The sequence below is a fragment of the Callorhinus ursinus genome, unplaced genomic scaffold, assembly GCF_003265705.2.
Source record: "Callorhinus ursinus isolate GAN/ISIS: 27379988/994484 unplaced genomic scaffold, GSC_fseal_2.0 scaffold12, whole genome shotgun sequence".
Classification (NCBI taxonomy): Eukaryota; Metazoa; Chordata; class Mammalia; order Carnivora; family Otariidae; genus Callorhinus; species Callorhinus ursinus.
The window spans coordinates 82038207-82062237 of record NW_027397074.1 but is presented as its reverse complement, the minus strand read 5'-3'; the positions used below and the strand labels follow the sequence as shown (position 1 = coordinate 82062237).

Here is a 24031-nt window from a genome sequence, read left to right as displayed (position 1 = left end):
AGCTTGCTAAAACATAGACTTAAACATATTGAACAGCATCATTTTCCTGAGAACTCTTAATAAATGTGTTCATTACTACATTACTGATGGTTTGCCCTGCCCGTCCCAAGTCCTAGATTGTATTATGTCCAACTGCCAAAGAATTAAAGCAATTTCAGTTACAATACTACATTCACTGTCTTTCATTTCAATAAACAGGTACTAAATGGTCCTTAACTTGTTGGGGTTGGAGGGTGGGGTAAGAGAAGTCCATCGTGCCCACACTGCTCAAAATGTGCTCCTCTTTCATCCCCAAGTCCGTGCTCATTTAAGTTAAAACCACAAATAAAAATAAGAAACTTATGTTTGCCCTAGTCTTCACTTCTCTTTCTCCGACCTACCTAAGCAAAATGCCATGAACTCCCTCCACAACAAACACACCGAAGTGGAAGAATAACTCCTAAGAAGCGGTCATCCACACTCATCACTCTAATCCAGCAGTCGCAAACGCGTCTCCAGGACCAGGAACAACTTTCCAGAAACATCACCAGCCTCAAAAGCCACCCCCCCCCCCAAAACACACACCCCCTCGGGAGCTCCGGGCTTGGAGTTTCTGTGCTGCAGTGGCTGTAAGTGCGCGACGGCGGAGACACCCGCACCCATCAGGGGCCAGAACTGCGAAGGCGCCTCAGAGTTGCCACCCCCGGGTGGCACCTCAATGCGGCACTGAAACTGCTCCGGCGCGGCGCGCGCTCGCGGGGGACTACTTACGGGACGTGGCCGGGGCCGTCCAGGCTCTGCAGAGGAGGCTGCTGACAATCCAGAGCGACAGGGCTGCCCCGCAGCCGGCTCGAGGAGCCACCGCCATCCTCGGCTTGCCTGCTCGCCGGACTCGGAAAGCTCGCTGCGGAGACGCCGCGCGTCTCTCCGTGGGCTTCTCGCGGGCAGGTGGGCAGTCCTCGGCGCTGGGGAGAGCCGGGCCCCTCCCACTGCGTCCTCTTCTCCCCGCACCCCTGCAGGCTCCAGTTCAGCCCGGCTGGGAGCCGCGGGGGAGGCGCAGCCTTCCTCTTCCCTCCGTGCGGCTCCTGCTTCTCGCTCCGGGAGCCAGTGAAATGCCAGGGGGAAGAAATTCAAACCCAGACGGAAAGGGAGGGGGAGCAGAGGAGGGGAACTACCCCGCCCTCTCTCACTCGGGAGGGGGAAAAAAAAAAATCACCACAGGACGTGGAGACAGATCTGAGGAGCGGGGGATGCAGAAGCGGAGGGGAGCGCGCCGGGCGCGGAGGTGCTGCCGGTGGCACTGCAGGCGAGCGGTCCCCGCGCCGCCGGGCGGCGTGACTCGGAGAGGCTTCCAGTCGCCTGTCAGCTCACACTAAGAGCTGGTGCGCGGGGAGCACGCAGCCCCGCGGGCGGGCGCACGCACGGCCTCAGCGCGGCGCGGCGCGGGGCCGCATCTCCTCGGCTCCCGAGCAGCGGCAGCGGCAGCCGGACACAGAGCTGGAGACGCCGCCGCCGCCGCCAGCAGCGCCTGCACACCCCGGCGGCGGGCGAGGCGGGGAAGCCCTCCCTCCTCGCCCCCTCCAGCCCCCACCCCGGCTCCTCCTCCTCCACCTCCTCCTCACCGTGCCCCTCTGGCTGTCAGAACCCCTCTGCCCTGCCCTCGCTTCGATTGGAAGCCGGCGCGAGAAGGCACCGACGGGCCCGGGTCCATCGGCTGGAGCGGGGGCGGGGGCGGAGCAAGGGGGCGCGCGCCTCTCCCCAGGCGGGAGGCGGTGCTGAAGTTGGGGCTTTGCGGGGTAATCTTGCAACCCTGCTCCAACCCCGGCCGCCCCCCACCCAGCTGCAGGAAACCGAACCCGTTCTCTCGGCTGCCTCCTCTTTCCCTTCTCTCCTCCCCTTCAGATGGAGATGGTACAGGCTCCCGGAGCTCCGGCCCCCCGGGAACCACAATCCGGCGTCCGACAGGCAGGTCTTCCGAGTGGTCCTAACACCTAAGTGAGGGAGCTGAACATCCCGACTGGAGCAGCGGGGACTGCAGACGCCGCTAATGCAGATGTGTTCAATATGTAATTAATTCATACTCGTCCATATGCGCACGTACACCAGACACACGCTGCTGCCAGGAAAACTACATTCGGGCAAACACGCTCACAAACAGACACAAACACAAAACTGAAATACATAAGCAGGCATACGGATAACTACCTCAGGGTATCTGATGCGTTGCAAGTACTAAGAATGACGAATATCTAAAGAGACGCAGATTTTCTTTTCACATTTAGACAATTTCGATAATAAATCTCAAGCTCTCGCCACCACCACCCCCCTCCCGCCAGCTCACACCTCTCCATACAGGTTCCTTCCATCCAGTCTACATAAAGTACTGGGATTCTCATCTCTCTGCAGAACCAATCCTTTCACTGACTTTCCTGACACAGTTAAGAATTATTGGTCATCTAATTATCTAACGATGTTTAGGGAGGGCAAAGTAGGAGTAACCATGTCTTCCAATGGTATGCAGTGAAGCATTTGCCTTTCAAGATAAAATTTTTATGGAGACTTGCCTACTCCTGGAATAGAGTCTGAGTTTAATGTTATGGTTAGGTCGTGAAAAGGTTCACTGTAAACAGTACTGTGTGTTCACTGTATAATTAGTATGGTGGTAAGGGGCCTGATTCAGCATTCTTTATTAGAGCTTTGTTTCTTATTGATTTTAAAGGGATGTTTTGTCCTAGTAAGAACTGCAGATTGGGTACAATCTGGAAAATGAAGAAATACATTGATGACTAACAGGGGAAACACTGTATACTCATGCTATAAAATTCACCTCCTGTAAAATAATACAGTAAATGCATTCTTATGGGTTATAAAATGCCCCTTTTCGAATTCCCACAGACTGTCAAAAGTCAATGTGCACTTGCAAAAACTCTGTGGTAGAGAACTGCCATCAACCATTTGTAAGAGCTCAAAGAAACCAGTCACAGGGAAAAAATATTGTGAGGTAACACAACTTTTCAGAAGTCAGTTTTTAACTGTCTATTTAAGCCATTACACTAAACTCCACTAGACTGGTGTTTAAGTGATTTAATAAAAAAGTAAAAGAGAGAACAATTGAAAGTGTTACCATTCCCATATCTCAATAGTTGTCTTTCAATGGGTATCTATCTCAAACAGATTGAACTGATTCCATTTCTTAGGGTGCAAACAAAAAGAGCCAGCACTAAGTGTCTATTTAACTGTTTTGTAACAGAAATTATATACCCGGGGGTGTTTGTTTTTTTTTCCCTCCAGAAAGCATCCTGGCCAGTTTGTAATCATTTCTCTTAATGAGTAAAAACAAACAAAACCAAACCTCCTTTTATGACATCTATGTAACCACCCTGCACTGCCATCGTGCTATATAGTACTACAGTCTTACTTCGTGCCAGTGTGAGCTAAGAACCTGCCTTCATCTGTTTTCAATGCCCTTTGCCATGTTTGCAAGTAAATGATGTCACATGCTTTGTAATGCAACTACAAATGTGTAATTAGATAAGCACATTGGGATTCACAGTATACTTAAAGAAATAGGAACTTTAATAGGCACAGGATCAGACATTCCTTAGATTCTGTTTTGATTTTTCCCTATCCAATCCATCATTTTCATCATTACATATTAAAGTTAAACTTCCTTTTAAATTCAATTATGACTATAAATATTAGTTAGAAGGTAGAAACTACTAAAGCCTGCAAGGTCCCACTAAACTGCTATGCCAATTAATGGACTCTCAGTTCATGAGCTGTCTGTCAGGTATGGTAAACAGACCCTGTCTTGTTCCAAAGATCCATTATCAATATGTGTGTTACATTGTATCTGCAAATACTGTAATTGAAGATAGGATATGATGATTGAAAGATGTTTCTTTGGTTAGATATATGGTGAATCCAAGTTCAAGAATAGTAAAAGTAAGTGGATCAAAAGCACGCAAAGAGAAAACAAAAGCATGGTGGGGAAAGACGATGGGCAAGTTACATTATTTTGGAAGTGGAGTAACATAAAATAAGAAAGGATAGACTTCCCTATTTCCTACTGCTCACATAACTTCTTCTTCTTCAACAGAAATTACTGGATTCTTTTTTTAAATGTTAAAATGACCCCATATTTGGGAACAAGTTATTGCATCACTAGAAATATATTCGTCATTCATTTATATCACAAATATTTGTTGAGTATCTGCCTATTATTGAGCTGGACATTGTGCTAGAAATTAGGATTCTACCTCTGAGCAAGAGAGAGAACACTTTTGACCTCAGAGTTGGTGGCTAATGGTTGGTAAAGAGATCAAAATAAATCTGCATCACTTTGATACTAACATCTATTCAAGTAAATGTTGACTAGGCAATTATTCTAGTATCTTCATATATTCTTCAAAAATAAATATCATCAAAAATAGAAAAATATTATCATCATCATTATCATTCCAGTGATCTGCAAATAATCTGTTGCATGGCAAATTATCTCAAAAGTCCTCCCCAAATTTTGGAACTTAAATGGCAAAAAGAGTCAAAATATCTTGGTTTTAATGACACTTTGAAGTGACTAACTCTATTGAATGAAGCACTGAGAAAATCCAGGACTTTTCAATAAGAAAAACACTGGTGTATCTCTAGGTGAGGTCCTTGGAGTGGAATTTCCTTCTGGAAAGCAAGCTGATCAACTGTGCCCAGATTTCAGTGAATTCCCTCAGGGGGAAAAAAAGCATCTAGAATAGAAATGCTTGCCAGTCTGATTGCACACTCCAAGAAGAATTTAGCACCTGTTTCTCTGGATATATAGTATCTGTCTGGGATGCATTCTCTAGTGAGAAAGAACAGAATGAGGTTTAATCTAATGGGAAAGCCTCTAGTGTAGAGAAAAATCCACCTGGAGTCTGGGCTTTTGGCAATGCTAATTGACCCTGGGCACAGTGAGATACTTCACATCATAATCAAATGTTAATTGTATGAAAGCCTGATTGAAGAAGGTGGCATAAAGTAAAATTGACTTCCACAATCCCAGTCTGTTTTAAAGTTCTCAGAGAAATACATTGCAATTAGTGTTGTTTGGACTAAAGCCTTTGAAGATATTTATTTAGAAACAATTCATGTTTACATGGTTTAACATTAATGGAAAGGGTATAGTTAGAAAAAGGCAGTCTTTAATGCATCCTTGAAATGAATAATCAAGTTTAGCAAACTGGGAGGAAGATAACTAAACAAATTTGTAATATTCAGAACATGGAACCTGGTCTTCATCTTTATTACATTCTTCACTTTCTGGAAACCCAACTTTCTTTTAACTTAGTCTAACATGCATATATATGAATCACATAAGTCAGAATAATTGTTCTTTCAGAATTGCAATTAAAACCTACCTTTCTCCATGGCATTGCAGAGCTTTGGCTCTGATAAATCTAACCTACAATTTACATAGTGATTATTTTCAAAAATCTCCCATTATTTATATCACAGATTAAGGAAAATACAATTTCAAATGAGTGTCTCCAGAAAAATGCCATAACTTCAAAAACATAAAATATACCATTTATCTTTTGGACAAGGAATTACTAAGTACAGTATATGAATTAAATGCATATGCTTTGAAAATCAAACTGTGTAATAATTTCCTATAAATACTATGGATTTAAGGAGGGAGGGAGAACACTCTTAGTTTTGATTTACATTTGTACTAGCCTAAAGTGTTGCTATATAAAATAGCAAATCTAGAGAAGAAATGGAAGGATCAAGAAAAATAGTGAATAGACAAAATAAAAGTGAGAAGTAAGGTTTAGGGGCGCCTGGGTGGCTCAGTTGGTTAAGCGACTGCCTTAGGCTCAGGTCATGATCCTGGAGTCCTGGGATCGAGTCCCACATAGGGCTCCCTGCTCAGCAGGAAGTCTGCTTCTCCCTCTGACCCTCCTCCCTCTTGTGCTCTCTATCTCTCGTTCTCTCTCTTAAATAAATAAATAAAATCTTAAAAAAAAAAGAAGTAAGGTTTAGTACACACTTACAAATTCCTATTTGTAAACTCTTAAGAAAATACCCAATCACATGAAAGAACAATAGCTAAAGAATAATCAGTTAGCAGTATGCATGCCTTTTAGATTTTTGAAAAGTCAAGCAATTTTTTTAAGCAGCTTTAATGTTTGTAAAGTCTGATTTTTAAAATAAAATTTTACTTATACAAGAGATTAAACTAGTTCGAAGTGGGTTGCCAAAGAATGTCAAAAAATAAAAGTTATACCCAAGGAACAATAATGCTTCAAAAAAAATCCACACTGATATCAAGTGGATTGCTTTTGAGTGTTATAAGTATATAGAATTTAGGAAAGATTAGATGAGCATGCAAGAAGCAATTTAGAATGGATGTTGACTCTGGTCTCTGGGGACAATGTATTAGCTTTCTACAACCCTCTCTGTATACCTTAATTTTCCTATATATAAGATCAGAGTAATATTTATATCCATGCAATTAGATTATTTTGAGAATTAAAAATAATTAATACAATATATCTGGCACATAAAAAGTGCCATTAATATTATTATTATTATTGATGATGATGGTATAAATGAATATACCAAAACTCTAAACTGAGATTCCAGAATTTCAAGTTCATGCTTCAATATATTCACATTCTAAAATTATTTAGAGATTTTTGGATTAAAAAAAAGCCTCCTATCAAAAAATATTTGAGGGGCGCCTGGGAGGGTCAAAGGAAATTTGGAAGAAATCAGTTCAGCTAAAGAATTTGCAGTCTGTCCCTTCCCCCCCACCCCAACACACACACACTGGGTTGGTCAAAGTTTTTCAGTCTGTCTCATCCTCAAGATCTTTCTGGACCAATATCTACAATAGCATCTCCAGTTGCCAGAAGGAGAGAAAATTTTTCCACTAAGAATCTTTTAGTATCAGTGAAGGAAGAACCAGATACTCAAGCCAGAGTGCTTCACACTGTCCAGATAAGAATGACCTCATTCCTGAGTCATGGAGTCCGAATGATCTTGGATGGTCCCATTTTCTTCACGGCTAAAGTCTTTGTAGACACTTAGCAGATTGGCGAGTACACAGTAATAGTGGGGATCATGTGAAATGCAAAAGGCAACTTTTCAGTAGCAGCAACAACAACAATAAATTGAGGTTAAGAAAACTTGCCATGTAGCATATAAATTATAAATATTTAACCTGATTTGGGAGACGGTTTCCATGTTAAATTACTTCTTTACATGCTGGAATAATGCATGGTGCCTGCATGTTGAATGCCCCAAAACTAAGATCCTCAAAGATTTCCATAAGTACTTCATGGACTTCCATCTTCCAGTTTCTTCTTACTAGTAGTGTTTGATAATACCAGACCTACTGACAAAGTTGAATGGCATCAGATAGCATCCAAAACCCAATCCAGGTATTAGATTAAACTAGTAGCCAGGTTAGACCAGGGAACATAATACAGCAAACAGGACATTTTGTACTGGGGAAGCTGGGCACTTTTATTTTCTAAGATTTTATTTATTTATTTATTTATTTATTTATTTATTTATTTATTTATTTATTTATTTATTTATTTGACAGAGACAGAGACAGCGAGAGCAGGAACACAAGCAGGGGGAGCAGGAGAGGGAGAAGCAGGTTTCCCTCTGAGCAGGGAGCCCAATGTGGGACTCGGTCCTGACCTGAGCCGAGGACGCCTGCTTAACGACTGAGCCACCCAGGCACCTGGAAGTTGGGCATTTTAAGAACAAATAGAAGGACAGAGATATTCATTGTTCACACTGAGTTGACATTACTGATTTGAAACTAAAGATTGTTAAGAATATTCTTTTTACTCTCTTCAGGAAGCTGGGCTGATTTAAATTTCTCTACCATTTATATATGTCCTCAGTTTGCAGTGGTGAAGGTATTGAGTGGAGTGGGCTTGGAGGTGATAATTACTGTCTAAACAGTTTAAGCTAAATTGCATGGTTACTGCCAAAACATTTAAAGCTTGATTCCATAGTTCGTAGGGTCCCTAAATTCCTGTAAGATGCAATGCCTCATCAGGCAATAGGGAATGGTAAGTCCTCCTTAACTTATTCGGAGTTGAGGAAAATTATGCAATGTATAGCTATCTTTTATATCACTTACATAAAACCAAGAATAAATTCTATTTCAGTTTGTTCCATATGATGATTTAAAAATGAATTTTAGAGGGTGTCCGGGTGGCTTAGTTGGTTAGGCGACTGCCTTTGGCTCAGGTCATAATCCTGGGGTCCTGGGATCAAGTCCTACATCTGACTTCCCTTGCTCTGCGAGGAGCCTGCTTCTCCCTCTCCCTCTGTTCGCCAGTGCTCTCTCTCTCTATATATATGTAATAAATAAATAAAATCTTTAAAAATAAAACCCTGAATTTTGGAGATGGCTTTAACTACATGCTTCCATATAAGCAAGGTTAATTCTTCTTTTAAAAATGTTTTTATTTGAATATATAAATATTAAAGTTCTATTATAGCAATTTTACTAACAACCAAATGTCTGTAGTGAACTTTCTGATTGATTATTACTTAGTCAGGAATGAGGAGAGAGGGAACATAGTCTTTCCAGTTATAGTTCGTTTAACAATATTTCTAATATATATTAGCATACATACCCGCTTTTGTATGTTGAGTAGAGTGACATAATTGAATCCTTCTTTGATAATTCATGAGTTTGATAATGTAATCCTTCATTTTAATTGCATATACTGTAACTGAGGGTGTGAGATTAAAATTCTTCTGATTTCAGAGTTAGGGTGACATTCTTTTAAATTTGTTTTTCCTGATTTTCTGTTCATCTTCCTAAATACCTAAGTGCCTACACAGCAAGTTGAGAATGAAGTTGCTTACAATTTGGAAGGCAAATCTCTACTCAAGAGAACTGATGGGAATGAAGTCGTGTCTGAGGGGCAAAATGCACACAGGTGATGATCTTTGGGGCAGGCCTATCTTTTAATTTATATCATCATTCTGTGTGGTCTTGTCTTTTATTTTTGTCAGAGTGATCCAATTCCAGGGACCAAGAAGTAGTATCAGATGGTAGAAAACAATTATTTGACTATTTAGTGTTGTTTCTGCATATATCCCTTTGGAACCATGGTTGTAGATACTATCTCCCGCACAGGTAACTTCAAGTTATAGCATAGATATGCCAGTTTTCATATTTTCAATTCATATTGTCTTCCTAAGTTCCAAATACAGAAGTCAATGCTGGTTTGTTTTGAGTTCCAGTCACTGACATTAGGCTAATAATTGGTAGTTACTGTAAAGGTTATGGATTTACCTATTTGTATTTTTGTTCCTCAGAACGTTCTGCGCCCTTTTGTTCCTCATTCTGAAATTGCTAGTTGAGAATAAAAATCATTTACAGATTTCCATGTTGGGAACCTCGAATAAATTAGCTAAAAAACTTTTATTTCCTGAGGTAATTTGAATTGTGAGTGTGTGTATGGAAAAGAGAAGGGCAAAATGCACAAATATTGAGTTCTTATAAGGCTATGCATTTTCTCATTTTATGTGGAATCTTTATAAATATACTTTACATTTAGTAAACAATAAGTAATTTTATATGACAATGGGAAAGTACTCTCCAATGTATAATATACTTTTCACAGTTACATAATTTGAGAGTAAATCTGTCATTTACTTGTAACACATTTGAAATGTCATTTTTATAATTTCTAATATCTGTAGTTAGGGAGAAGAGCTTTCATCATATTACTTTTTAAATTCATGTGCTATGGAAGTGTGTTCACTTTCACTTTGGCATAAGTAACCAGAAAGATGGGCTCAAAGGAGACTTTCCTGTTTTCTCTTCTGCTAGAGACCATTATTTAAATTCCACCAGATACTGAAAGGGTTGGATTGGGTTGGGAATGACTTAAGCTAACATGTAGCAGACTCTCAGTATTCCAGATTGATTAAAATGTAGCTTTTGTTCCAAGACAATAGAGTTATTAGTTCACATATGTAATCAAAACAGCTTAATAGGGGCATCTGGGTGGCTCATTTGGTTAAGCATCTACCTTTGGCTCAGGTCATGATCCCAGGGTCCTGGAATCGAGCCCCACATCTGGCTCCCTGCTCAGTGGGGAGCCTGCTTCTCCCTCTCCCTCTGCTGCTGCCCCTGCTTGTGCGCCCACACACACTATCTCTCTCCGTCAAATAAATGAATAAAATCTAAAAAAAAAAAAAGAAAGAAAAGTTGCACATAGTAGATTTCTCCCAGGGAAATGGCACTGGCACCATCCCCTAAACTATGAATTGGGATTTGAACCTTATCATTTAACAGATACACAAAAACCCATGCTTTTATATAGTTTATAAGACTTCTGGCTAGAGTGTTGCCAAAGTGCCTATCTGAAACTAAAATGCGATTTCATAAAACTAAACTCCAGTTTCAAACCTGAGTCAAACTCGACTGCCTTCAGTGGTGAAAATCAGTAATGTAGTTGAATTTCCTTTACCATTTGGTGAGGACCTTTTACAATATTTAGTTAAAGCATTTACCTTATAGATTCATTATATGTAAATCTCTCTGTATAAAGCATTCTCGTTAATTCATTTATCAAATTTTAGCTTCTCAACTGAATTCTATTTCTCTAATCACTGCCTGTGAAGATTACTCAAGACCTGATAATATTGTTTTATGATAATTAAGAAACTAATTATCTTCTCAAGACTATTCTGGAAAGAATATAGAGAGAAATTAAATATCCTTTCTCCCTTATTTGACTTCAAATACCACATAGCGTATGATCCTTATTTCAGAAAGAAAAAATAACCGCAACATAGTTTTTCTAAGCAAAGTGAAGAAAGCTGCCCAGATGATCTTAGCCATCATAGACGCTTTGCTTATTTATTCCTGCTGAAGCCTATTACCTGAGTGATTAGCTTCAGCTCTCCCCCATTATCCAGGAATTGCTTAAAGCACAAAGAAATGTAAGGAAGATGACCATATTCCAGTTCTCATTTCCGAATAAACCTCAATAATAAAAAACAAAAACGAAAACTATGTTAACAGAATATCATCAGAGTATAAAACAGTTTGTAAAGGTCTAAGTCTTGAAACTTCTATTCCTGAATTCAGAGCATTCGCTCAGATTCCATGGTGTGTCTGTAACATCAAGTACATAAAACCAATGGATGAAAACTGGATGAAGGAAAAAGTACTTTAAAACTGGTTACTGTGGATTCCCAAAAATAACAATACTAATTTTAAACATAATCCGAAAGATATCAAATCCAAATATTACCTCAACCTTTGTACTATTTTATTTCTCACATAGTTCTGTGAATACAGAGTGATCAGTTAAGTTTAATGTAACATTTATTAAAACATTAGAGGAAGGGTTTCAAAGATTTTAATATTTAATCACCAAATTATTAGTTTTGAAAGCACTTGGGATTTTTGTAAAACATATCCTTAGAGAAGGAATCAGAGGAAGAAAGTAAATTAAAACTAAAATCAAAACATATAAAAAAGCAATTTATGGCTCATAGTCCTATAGCAGGCAGACTAAGAGATTAAGAGCAAAGTGAAAAAGATTGGTTTTGGGGGGAAAAAGTAGAGGTAATTCTTTCTTTGCTCCAACAGAAAAGATGGCTAACAAACATGGATATTTCAAAACCAAGGAAAGAAAATTATGCATGATTAGTCTAAAATGCATCATTAATCCACTATTTTGTCAAATTCTTTTTCCTCTGTTTCACCAGAGTATGTCTGCCATAACACCCCCCACACCAGAGAAAATAAAAATATATATGTTTCATTATTTATATTCAAAATAAAAATAATTTCAATTAATGTGAAGAAAAATAATTTTATCATTTAGATAACAAGATTTATTGAGTAGAAGACTGTCACTAAGAAAACTGGCACTTCTTTTTAATCACTAAATGTTCATATCTGGGTTTTTTAAGAACTGGCAACATGGAGGCTTTTTTCAACAAGAACATCTACATAGAATTTCAAAGTTCATAAAATACATATAAATACATTTAAAATGACTCTCATTTCAATCTTGAAACACTGTTTTCATTTTCATTCAACTGTTTGGGGGAAATAATATCAGATAAAATAAGTGAGGCAAATATGTCATACAAAGATTCATTCATTCATTCATTCATTTTATTCCACAAGGATTTAGTGACCTCCTTCCATGAGTTAGGCATTGTTTTAGGTATTGAATATAGAGCAATAGACAGAACCATTAAGATGTCTGATCTCCTAGGTGTTATATCATAATGGGGTGGGATGAAAGATTATGCATAAATACCCTGATAAATGATTGGTTGAAATTAAAATTAATGTGATTCAGAGCCTAGTTGGCTACCATAGATTGAATGGTTAATAAGGACTTCTTCTGGAGGTGTTTTTTTGTTTTTTGTTTTTTAGCTGAAACTCAAAGAGCAAGAAGGAATTAATCATATGAAGATAGTCCTTCCTTCCTTCCTTCCTTCCTTCCTTCCTTCCTTCCTTCCCTCCCTCCCTTCCTCTTTCTTTCTTTCTCTTTCTTTCTTTCTTTCTTTCTTTCTTTCTTTCTTTCTTTCTTTCTTTCTTTCTGGAAATAGCTTTGCAAGGCTCTAAACTGGGAATGTATAGAGTATAATTGTGGTGCAGTAGCTCAGTTTGGTTAGAGACCAATGAGCAAGCAGGAAAGGAGTAGGTGATGAGGGGTTCAAGAGACATAGGACCCAGATGGGGTGCCAGAATAGGAAGAAGACCAGTCAGAAAGCTACTGTAAAGTCAAGTGAGATAATGACATATTGAACTGCTATAATCCGAGTGGAGATGGGGGGAAATGGATGAAGTGAAGGTCATAGGATCTACTAATGGGTTACATAGGAGTAGAAGGGGAAAGCAAGCATGCCTGCTATTTTTAGGCATTTATCTATTTGTTTTAATTTTTTTATTAAGTAACTGATACTTAATGATACCATTTACTGAATGATACCATTTACTGAAATGAGGAGGACTGGGGCAGAAGATTTTGTAAAAGTGAAAACAATTATTCTCTTTTGGACAATTAAAATTTGTAATGCCTGTGAGAAATTCAAGTTTGGATGTCAGGTATGTAGATAAATACCTGGTCTGGAATTTCAGACGGAAGTCAGGGATGGAAATAAATTACATAAAATTGCCTGTGAAGAATGTGAAAATTGAGAAAGGAAAGCATGTAGGAATAAAGTCTCAGAGCACTCCAGTATATAGCAGCTAACCAGGACAGTAGGAGGAAGCCAAGGTGATTGAGACAGACTGGCCGGTGGCAAGGAAGAAAACCAGAAGATGCTGTGTTACAAAAAGGAAGAAAAGAACAAGTTTTGAAAGTTGAAATAGAACGAACTAAATTTATTTAATTTATTTTCAGGTTATTTCAACATTTATGAGCCCTGTTTTATTAACTTTCTTCTCCGTCCCTCCCCTGGATGCACCTCTGCCATTCTTTAACCCGTGCTAATCTTTCCATGTTTCAGCAGTGAACAGAGAAACTGCCTTTACCTGGATGTTTAGGGTGACATCTCACCTCCAGCCCCAAGCGCCCACAAGGAAAACGCAATAAGAAAATACTGGCTTCTTTTTTTATTTACTGACATGGCATGTGAATATCAGCATGAATTTAAAAAATGGTGGGGGTGCATCCAGGGGAAGGGGAGATGCCACTCTAAATGCCCCGATCCACATATTTATCTCTTCAGACTCAGTCTACTTCTAACCCCAGGGAAAGAGAACCCATGGATTGTAGGAGTCAGCACTCAGGTTGCAAGGCAAGAAGCAGCATGGAATCTCGGAATAGCTCCTATTTGCCTTTCTAGGTAGCGGAGGCGTATTGTTGGAGAACTGTGCTTTATTCAGTGTCTCAGATAGGTCTTATTGTGCTCCTTAATGATCTTTTACAGCAACCATAAGTAGATAGTGCTATGGGCTAAATTGTGTCCCCTCAAAATTCATATGTTGACGTCCTAACCCCAGCCCCTTAAAATGTAATTGTATTAAGATAGAGGGTCTTTAAAGAATTAACTTTAATTGAATTAAAGTTTTAATTCACTTAAAGTGAGGTCAAGAGGGTGGACCCTAATCCAACATGACTGATGTTCTCATAAGAAGAGGCAATTTGGGTGCAAAAAGGTCCAGAAAAAGACCACATGAAGACATAGGGAGAAGATGGAGATCTACAAGCCAGGAAGAGAGTGCTCAGAAGAAACAAACTCTATCAACCTTGATCTCAGATGCCCAGGCTTCGGGGCCCTGAGGAAATACAATTCTGTGCTTGATGCTGCCAGTGTCTGGTACTTTGTTATGGCAGCTCCAGCAGACGAAGGAGGGGAGAAAGTTTTCTGTCTGCATGCAGCTCAGGTAGAGAATGACGCAAGTTCAATCCCGAGTCCTAAAGATCGTTTCCTATTTCTCTTGATGTATAAGGAGGAAAATCGAATGAAACAAGAAGTAGGCTGTGTCACTTAGTTGAGTAGTCAGGCATGGCATCCACGGTCAGGAGCTCCATTGCTTTTCCTGCAATACGTCATATTTGGTTAAGGGTTCAGTGAAGCTGGTCTCTATGATAGATGGCACCAGATTGCTAGTAAAGGATATGGAAATGAAGCCAACCCTTCCACAGTCTCTAGAGTCCATTCTAGAGCACTAGTAAGATGTAGAACCCTTTCACTGTGTGATAGTCATCTTTAAAGACAGATCAAGAGCAAAAAATTAAACTAGTCTCAGTTTCAATAATCAACTATTTCCTTCTTATATTTCTAATATAAACCTTTCTTAAAGTTAGGGCTTATCAACAGAGTATTTTCACATTGTGAAAATGCATCATCTATATAGCAACATTTTTCCCTTTTTAAAGATATATTATACTTCAATAAAAAATTTACATCTTTATTGAAGTCCCAGAGTCTAGAACAGTGGTTTCCAATAACAGAAATACTACCTCTAGCGAAAATTTTGGAACTCTGAAGTATTCTTTGGTGGTCACAAACCTGTAAAGGGTTTTTGCACGTATTGAATGAAGCAGGCTAGGCACTGTGCATTGCGCATATACAGCTGGACATTGGTTTATAATTATTGAGTCTAGAGCCCAAGTTAGTTTTACAATAAATTCAAATAATTTTCTGTACACTTTTAAAATACTCTGAATTTTCTAGAACTACAACCACAGTATGAATTGAGAGAAAAATTTAGTTTTTCTTCCCCCAGAACTTAACATTATTCATCATTTCACAAAATCATGTAGCTCATGGGAACACCACTTACGGGACATATAGATGACCACTAGGAGGATCTCTGTCTTCACCACAAGTGCAATTCACACAATCATGGTGACTCTGAATGTAGCCGAGGCTCTGGAAACTTCATAATGTTTTCTAAACTCATTGTCCTTGAGTATGAATATATAGAAATGCATATCATTTATTATAAATCACTTTTATAATTTCCATTTACATTAGATTTAAGGCATTATATTGTTGGGGGGATTGTTTTAGTAAGTTGTATTATCTATGACCTTTCTTTCAGAAAGTGTTACGAAATTTTGTGTTTAAAGTAGTGTTTTACCTGGTGAGATTCACCTGTTTTTTTATCATCATATTGTGGTTTGCATTAAACTGAAGTCTTCTTGTATTTATGTACCTCCAAATCATTAGACCCAAAAGCCAGATCTCTTACTATTTAAATCTCTAAATTAGTTTTCAGCTTAAAGTGATTGGAAAGGAAGGGAACATTTATTAAAGGTCTACAAAAATGACTATTTTTATTCATATGTGCAACCACTTCAAGAGTTTTTGAAGAATGGAAGGAAGGTCATTATTTCAGTGATGTGACTCTCAATATACTCTCATTAGCAAGCATATTTTTTCATTGTTTCAACCTTAGACCTAAAACTCAGCATTAATTAGTGGTATCTATTTTGGCTGGTCAGAAGCTGGTTCATTACCTAGCTAAATTCCATGAAGTTAATAAGTTTTTTGATTCATTATTTAGCAGATAAATATAGCACTTCCTAAGTGCCAGGAACCATTCTAAAACTTTATAAATATTAGCTCATTTTAGCTTTACAACAACTACCTTATTTTCCCCATTGCACAGAAGAAACTGAGGAACTGACAGGTTAATTTGCTCGAGGTCAGTGATATCCAGTATGTTGCAGAGCCTGGATACAAATCCAGGCAATTTGACTCTAGAGGCTATGGGCTTGCCTCTACATTGCCTTCTAAAATTGCCATACAGCAAATGAGAAAAAAAATGCATTAAAAAGGCTAATGAGCAAACAATTAGGCTATATTGGTCTTGTTTTCACTAAGGAATCTTTAAGTTTCCACAGATGTTAAATAAAATTGATCATCTTTTATCAGGTATGGATAGTTAATTGAAGATCATCTTCAAATAAAGGTCAATTTAACTGTTTATAATAAATGAAAAATCAGTTAAAAGTTTTGACTGAAATTTCCCTGTAATGGAAGAGGAGGAAATAAAAAAATAATAGGTATTATTTATTAGATTTATTAAGACATTTTGAGAAAGAGCATGAGGAGAGAGGGAAAGAGAGAGGAAAAGTGTGAGGGAGGGAGGGAGAGAGAGAGTATTTAGGGTAAAACACAGAAGAAACCATGTGAGGAGAGCAATGATTGATGAGAGGGAAATCTGACTTATTTCTTGTTCACCTGGTCCTGGCAAATTTCCAGGGTTTGACATTCTTTTCTTTTCTCATCCAAAGATTTGTTAAAAATGGCATCTTGTTTTGGAGCCAGCTCATTCTCAACCTCCTCCGTTTCCAGGATTCTGTGCTCGGGTAAACTAAAGCAATTACGCTTTTCTCCTTTCTAAACAGAGTCACTATATATATAGAGAGAGACATACATTCTCTCTCTGTGGCATCCTTCATTTCATTATAGAACACAGTTGAAACTTTGTCCACACGGCTCCTAGTTTCTAAATGTGCACGTAATATTCTAATCTTTGATTTGATTAGAACATTATGTAACCACTTAAGAAAAATCTTGTGTATTGGTTGCTTATGAATGAAGTTAGTTGTTGTTAGGGCATTGCTAGGAAAAGCAAGCTACTTGCAGATATCAGTTAATTCAAGTCATTGTGAGAACAGTCTGGTGAAGCAGCAATGATGGAAGGTGAATAATAAAAAAATACAATTTCCACCGGACGGAAACGTTATGATTTTTGTTGTGGTTACTGATTTTGCTGTTCTTTCTAAGTTTTCTTTGTTTTTATTTTTAAAAATTTGTCAGACTTTTAGCATTTGCTTAGCCTATTACCTTTTGTTGACTTCCAAATACCACCATTTGGTCATTATTTACATCTTGATGTCATTTTCCTTTCCCTCCACAATAATCCTTTTTGGATATGACAGCCATATAGTTTGTTTGATTTATCTGAGAGCTTAGACCTTGGGGTCTGTGTCTTATAATTTTCCAATATTGTTATAGACAGCTTTGGTATTTTTGTTGTTTGTTTTCTTTTCAACATTACTCCTTATACTTTCTTTCTTTTTTCTTTTTTTACTTAAACCAGATTGTCATTAGTCCTAGATGGAAATAGTCATAGGTCCTACCAGTCAAGAAAATATGAATTAATGTAGTAAGTCTACTTTCTTAGGCAAGCCAAAACGATACATTTCTCACATTTCTGATCGTTAAATCCAGATGAATGTTTAACCAAAGAAATTGATCCGCAAGGAATAAACATCTATCTATACATGAGGAGATCTGAATATTTAAGTAATGAAATGTCCCAGGTGCTTATATGATGACATTGCATTGTAGAGAATGTGTGTGGTTTTCAGTGCATAATCACCTACTATCCTACTAGTTTAGTTATAGTTATCAGCTGATAAAAGTCACAATATGTTTTTCAGCTCAAATTCATATGAATAGAGAGGAAAAATAGCGCAGATAAAAATCAGAACCTACAGGTACCAATGTATTATAATGGTGAGTCATCATAAATCTGGATTGCAAGATGTCCAATTGTTGATGATAATCAACAATATGCATTTTTAATACCCTGTTTTCTAAGCTCAAAGATTCGTTAAAGCTGGGACCACTAGTCAAATGTTTCCCTACCAACTGACCTTGACCTAGAGGAAATCTGTACCCTATTTATCTTAATAGCTTTAAATTTGTTCTTTTTTTAAAAAGATTTTATTTATTTGACAGAGACATCGAGAGAGGGAACACAAGCAGGGGGAGTGGGAGAGGGAGAAGCAGGCTTCCCGCTGAGCAGGGAGCCCGATGGGGGCTTGATCCCAGGACCCTGAGATCATGACCCGAGCCAAAGGCAGACGCTTAACGACTGAGCCACCCAGGTGCCCCTAAATTTGTTCTTATATGAAAAAAATGCATTCAATGTTCATGAAATCATATCACATCCGTTTCAATACAAAGGTCCTACCCCCATCCTGCCACATGGTTCTAGTTGAATTTGAAAGAGAATAAATAATATTTGAAATTCCTTACCGAAGAATGTCACTCTCTTGCAGGTTGGTACATCCTAATTCCAATCTAATTCAAATTCTTCATTTGAGGTTTGGCAAAACAATTTAACTGTAATACAAGCATTAATTAAACTATGTAGTTATACATATGTTCCCATTTACACATAGCTATGCATATACAAACGTGTACACGTTTTATAGCTTTCTCATTTTAGCACTGTATGAATATGTCCATTTCAACAAATAATCTTTATAGCATGCTTTTAAAGTCATCCCCTATTTTTCTTTTTTTAAATTTTTTATTATGTTAATCACCATATATTACATCATTAGTTTTTGATGTAGTGTTCCATGATTCATTGTTTGTGCATAAAATCCAGTGCTCCACGCAGAATGTGCCCTCTTCAATACCCATCACCAGGCTAACCCATCCCCCCACCCCCCTCCCCTCTAGAACCCTCAGTTTTTCAGAGTCCATAGTCTCTCATGGTTCGTCTCCCCCTCCAATTTACTCCCCTTCATTCTTCCCCTCCTGCTATCTTCTTCTTTTTCTTTTTCTTTTTTTTTTAACATATATTGCATTATTTGTTTCAGAGGTACAGATCTGTGATTCAACAGTCTTGCACAATTCACAGTGCTCACCATAGCACATACCCTCCCCAGTGTCTATCACCCAGCCACCCCATCCCTCCCACCCCCCACCACTCCAGCAACCCTCAGTTTGTTTCCTGAGATTAAGAATTCCTCATATCAGTGAGGTCATATGATACATGTCTTTCTCTGATTGACTTATTTCACTCAGCATAACACCCTCCAGTTCCATCCACGTCGTTGCAAATGGCAAGATCTCATTCCTTTTGATGGCTGCATAATATTCCATTGTGTATATATACCACATCTTCTTTATCCATTCATCTGTCCATGGACATCTTCGCTCTTTCCACAGTTTGGCTATTTTGGACATTGCTGCTATAAACATTGGGGTGCACGTACCCCTTCGGATCCCTACATTTGTATCTTTGGGGTAAATACCCAGTAGTGCAATTGCTGGATTGTATGATAGCTCTATTTTCAACAGTTTGAGGAACCTCCATACTGTTTTCCAGAGTGGTTGCACCAGCTTGCATTCCCACCAACAGTGTAGGAGGGTTCCCCTTTCTCCACATCCCTGCCAACATCTGTGGTTTCCTGACTTGTTAATTTTAGCCATTCTGACTGGTGTGAGGTGGTATCTCATTGAGGTTTTGATTTGGATTTCCCTGATGCCGAGCGATGTTGAGCACTTTTTCATGTGTCTGTTGGCCATTTGGATGTCTTCTTTGGAAAAAATGTCTGTTCATGTCTTCTGCCCATTTCTTGATTGGATTATTTGTTCTCTGGGTGTTGAGTTTGATAAGTTCTTTATAGATTTTGGATACTAGACCTTTATCTGATATGTCATTTGCAAATATCTTCTCCCATTCTGTCGGTTGTCTTTTGGTTTTGTGGACTGTTTCTTTTGCTGTGCAAAAGCTTTTTATCTTGATGAAATCCCAAGAGTTCATGTTTGCCCTTGCTTCCCTTGCTTTTGGCGATATTTCTAGGAGGAAGTTGCTGCGGCTGAAGTCAAAGAGGTTGCTGTCTGTGTTCTTCTTTAGGATTTGGATGGACTCCTGTCTCACATTTAGGTCTTTCAACCATTTGGAGTCTATTTTTGTGTGTGGTGTAAGGAAATGGTCCAGTTTCATTCTTCTGCATGTGGCTGTCCAATTTTCCCAACACCATCTGTTGAAGAGACTGTCTTTTTTCCTTTGGACATTCTTTCCTGCTTTGTCAAAGATGAGTTGACCATAGAGTTGAGGGTCCATTTCTGGGCTCTCGATTCTGTTCCATTGATCTATGTGTCTGTTTTTGTGCCAGTACCATACTGTCTTGATGATGACAGCTCTGTAATAAAGCTGGAAGTCTGGAATTGTGATGCCGCCAGCTTTGCTTTTCTTTTTGAACATTCCTCTGATTATTCGGGGTCTCTTCTGGTTTCATACCAATTTTAGGATTATTTGTTCCATTTCTTTGAAAAAAGTGGTTGGTATTTTGATGGGGATTGCATTGAATGTGTAGATTGCTCTAGGTAGCATTGACATCTTCACAATGTTTGTTCTTCCAATCCATGAGCATGGAACGTTTTTCCATTTCTTTGTGTCTTCCTCAATTTCTTTCATGAGTATTTTATAGTTTTCTGAGTACAGATCCTTTGCCTCTTTGGTTAAATTTATTCCTAGGTATCTTATGGTTTTGGGTGCAATTGTAAATGGGATCGACTCCTTGATTTGTGTCTCTTCTGTCTTGTTGTTGGTGTATAGGAATGCCACTGATTTCTGTGCATTGATTTTGTATCCTGCCACTTTCCTGAATTCCTGTATGAGTTCTAGCAGCTTTGGGGTGCAGTCTTTTGGGTTTTCCACATAAAGTATCGTATCGTCTGCAAAGAGTGAGAGTTTGACTTCCTCTTTGCCGATTTGGATGCCTTGGATTTCTTTTTGTTGTCTGATTGCTGTGGCTAGGACTTCTAATATTATGTTGAAGAGCATTCGTAATAATGGACATCCCTGCCGTGTTCCTGACCTTAGGGGGAAAGCTCTCAGCTTTTCCCCATTGAGAATGATATTTGCTGTAGGTTTTTCATAGATGGCTTTTATGATATTGAGGTATGTACCCTCTATCCCTATACTCTGAAGAGTTTTGATCAAGAAAGGATGCTGTACTTTGTCAAAGGCTTTTTCTGCATCTATTGAGAGGATCATACGATTCTTGTTCTTTCTTTTGTTAATGTTTTGTATCACGTTGATTGATTTGCAGATGTTGAACCAACCTTGCAGCCCAGGGATAAATCCCACTTGGTCATGGTGAATAATCCTTTTAATGTACTGTTGGATCCTATTGGCTAGCATTTTGCTGAGAATTTTTGCATCCATGTTCATCAAGGATATTGGTCTGTAATTCTCCTTTTTGATGGGGTCTTTGTCTGGTTTTGGGATCAAGGTAATGGTGGCCTCATAAAATGAGTTTGGAAGTTTTCCTTCCATTTCTATTTTTTGGAACAGTTTCAGGAGAACAGGTATTAATTCTTCTTGAAATGTTTGGTAGAATTCCCCTGTGAAGCCATCTGGCCCTGGGCTTTTGTTTGTTGGGAGATTTTTGATGACTGCTTCAATTTCCTTAGTGGTTATAGGTCTGTTGAGGTTTTCTCTTTCTTCCTGGTTCAGTTTTGGTAGTTGATACATCTCTAGGAATGCATCCACTTCTTCTAGGTTATCTAATTTGCTAGCATAGAGTTGCTCATAATATGTTCTTATAATTGTTTGTATTTCTTTGGTATTGGTTGTGATCTCTCCTCCTTCATTCATGATTTTGTTGATTTGGGTCATTTCTCTTTTCTTTTTGATAAGTCTGGCCAGGGGTTTATCAATCTTGTGAATTCTTTCAAAGAACCAGCTCCTAGTTTCGCTGATCTGTTCTACTGTTCTTTGGGTTTCTATTTCATTGATTTCTGCTCTGATCTTTATTATTTCTCTTCTCCTGCTGGGTTTAGGCTTTATTTGCTGTTCTTTCTCCAGCTCCTTTAGGTGTAGGGTTAGGTTGTGTATTTGAGACCTTTCTTGTTTCTTGAGAAAGGCTTGTATTGCTATATACTTTCCTCTTAGGATTGCCTGTGTTGCATCCCAAAGATTTTGAACAGTTGTGTTTTCATTTTCATTGGTTTCCATGAATGTTTTTAATTCTTCTTTAATTTCCTGGTTAACCCATTCATTCTTTAGTAGGATGCTCTTTAGAGTCCATGTATTTGAGTGCTTTCCAACTTTCCTCTTGTGATTGAGTTCTAGTTTCAAAGCATTGTGGTCTGAAAATATGCATGGAATAATCCCATTCTTAGGTAGCAGTTGAGACCTGTTTTGTGACCTAGGATGTGATCTATTCTGGAGAAATTTCCATGGGCACTAGAGAAGAATGTGTATCCCATTGCTTTGGGATAAAGTCATCCACTATTTTTCAATTGAAGAGTTATGGATCACATCAAAAATGGAGTTTTTTAGTATCTTACCGCTGATTATATCATTCCCAATATTTACATTTATAAATGGTACTGCCATTAACATCTTGTGCCTACACTTTGGCACAAAGTTTAGCTTATTTGTTTAGAAATGGCTTGGCCAATGTGTTGATTATTCTCTGTTTCTTATTCTCCTATGATCCATCTGCTGCCCTTCTCTTTCATGTATGGTGTCCAAGGAGAGTCACTGTCAGAAGCCTCATCACTTGAGACTCCAGTTTTCCATTGATTTTTGTCCAGTGTGAGGCTTTGGCACTGGTAGATTAGCTGGTGGGAGAAGAGAGAACTTGGGGCATCTATCCTACACTGCTCCCACCTCCTACTCACTGGACTCAGGTCAGACAGTGCCTGAGTTCGTGGTGTACTCTCTTTCCCTTTTCCTCCATGATAGGGTCTCAGCAGTTATTGCTTTACCATCTTTGTTGTAGAGATGGGAATGCTTCCCCCATGCTGCTAGTGTCTAAATGCTTTACCATGTTTGGGTTCTCTTTCCATGACCATACTCCCACAAGTAGCACATTCATTAGTCTCTCTTCATTTATATCCTTTGGATGAGTCATCAATTTTCTGCCTGGACCTGCTAAAATAGGCAAAGGGAGATAGTAATATTCTTTGTGCATTTGCTACATATTGTCACTTTTTTTCCACAATTCAAATGTACCACTAGAAATGTGTAAGAATTCAAATATCTCTATAATTTTTTAACTCTGGATCTTATGTTTAATTATTGTCATCATGATAGGCAAAATAGAAAATAATACATAACATCTTTTGATTGTGAAAGAGGATAAATATTCAGAGGGAGAGATTGTGTGTGTGTATGTGCATGCACACACATTTACAGATCAAATCACTAGATGGTAAAGTGTCTAAAAAGCACTAGCTATAGACTAGTGTCCAAATTTCAGCTCAAGCACAAACTAGCTATGTGGATTCGGGCAAGATTTGTCCACTCTTCTTTTGAAACATCTCTAAGCCTTTTTTTTAAAAAAATGATATGTGAGGTAGAGACAACAATAATATTTGAAGTAAAGTGTTTGGATTAGTCCAAGCATTAGACTCCAGTCCCTTTGAACCTTATACCTGTGATCCTACCTCTCTGGTAGTAGTAACACCAGGACAGAAAGAAATGCTGTATAATTTGATAATGCATGACTGATAAAGGAAACTCTACCTCTTGTGTTGAGTTGCTGAAGCATTTATATGGCATTTTTTCACTTTATTTTCTCCAAAGAATGATAAATATTATCATATTTTTTAGAATGCCAAATGAAGCCAACTTAACCTTTTACTACATTGGAAGTCCAATTCTGTTAACCAAAAGCAGGCATGCTAATAAGAGAAATGGAATCCCATATCCTTATCAATTCACATTTACGTATTTATTGTTTTTCCCGAACTCCTTTGTTAGTAAATTTTGTCTTGCTATCCTTTAGTTATCCAGAAAGGGCTAGAAACGGTATCTGAAATTATATACCTCGCT

The 24031-nt window shown here is 38.5% G+C and overlaps 1 protein-coding gene across 1 annotated transcript in view; it reads right to left on the bottom strand.

Moving 5' to 3' along the window:
- The window catches only part of CNTNAP2 (contactin associated protein 2), a 2027980-nt gene extending 2026439 nt beyond the window's left edge, over nucleotides 1-1541 (bottom strand). Inside the window, exon 1 of the mRNA XM_073899330.1 lies at nucleotides 751-1541. Within this exon, the coding sequence (XP_073755431.1) occupies nucleotides 751-847 (97 nt within the window). The 5' untranslated portion in view covers nucleotides 848-1541. The remainder of the gene's footprint in view (nucleotides 1-750) is intronic.
- Between the last annotated feature and the right edge of the window lie 22490 nt (nucleotides 1542-24031).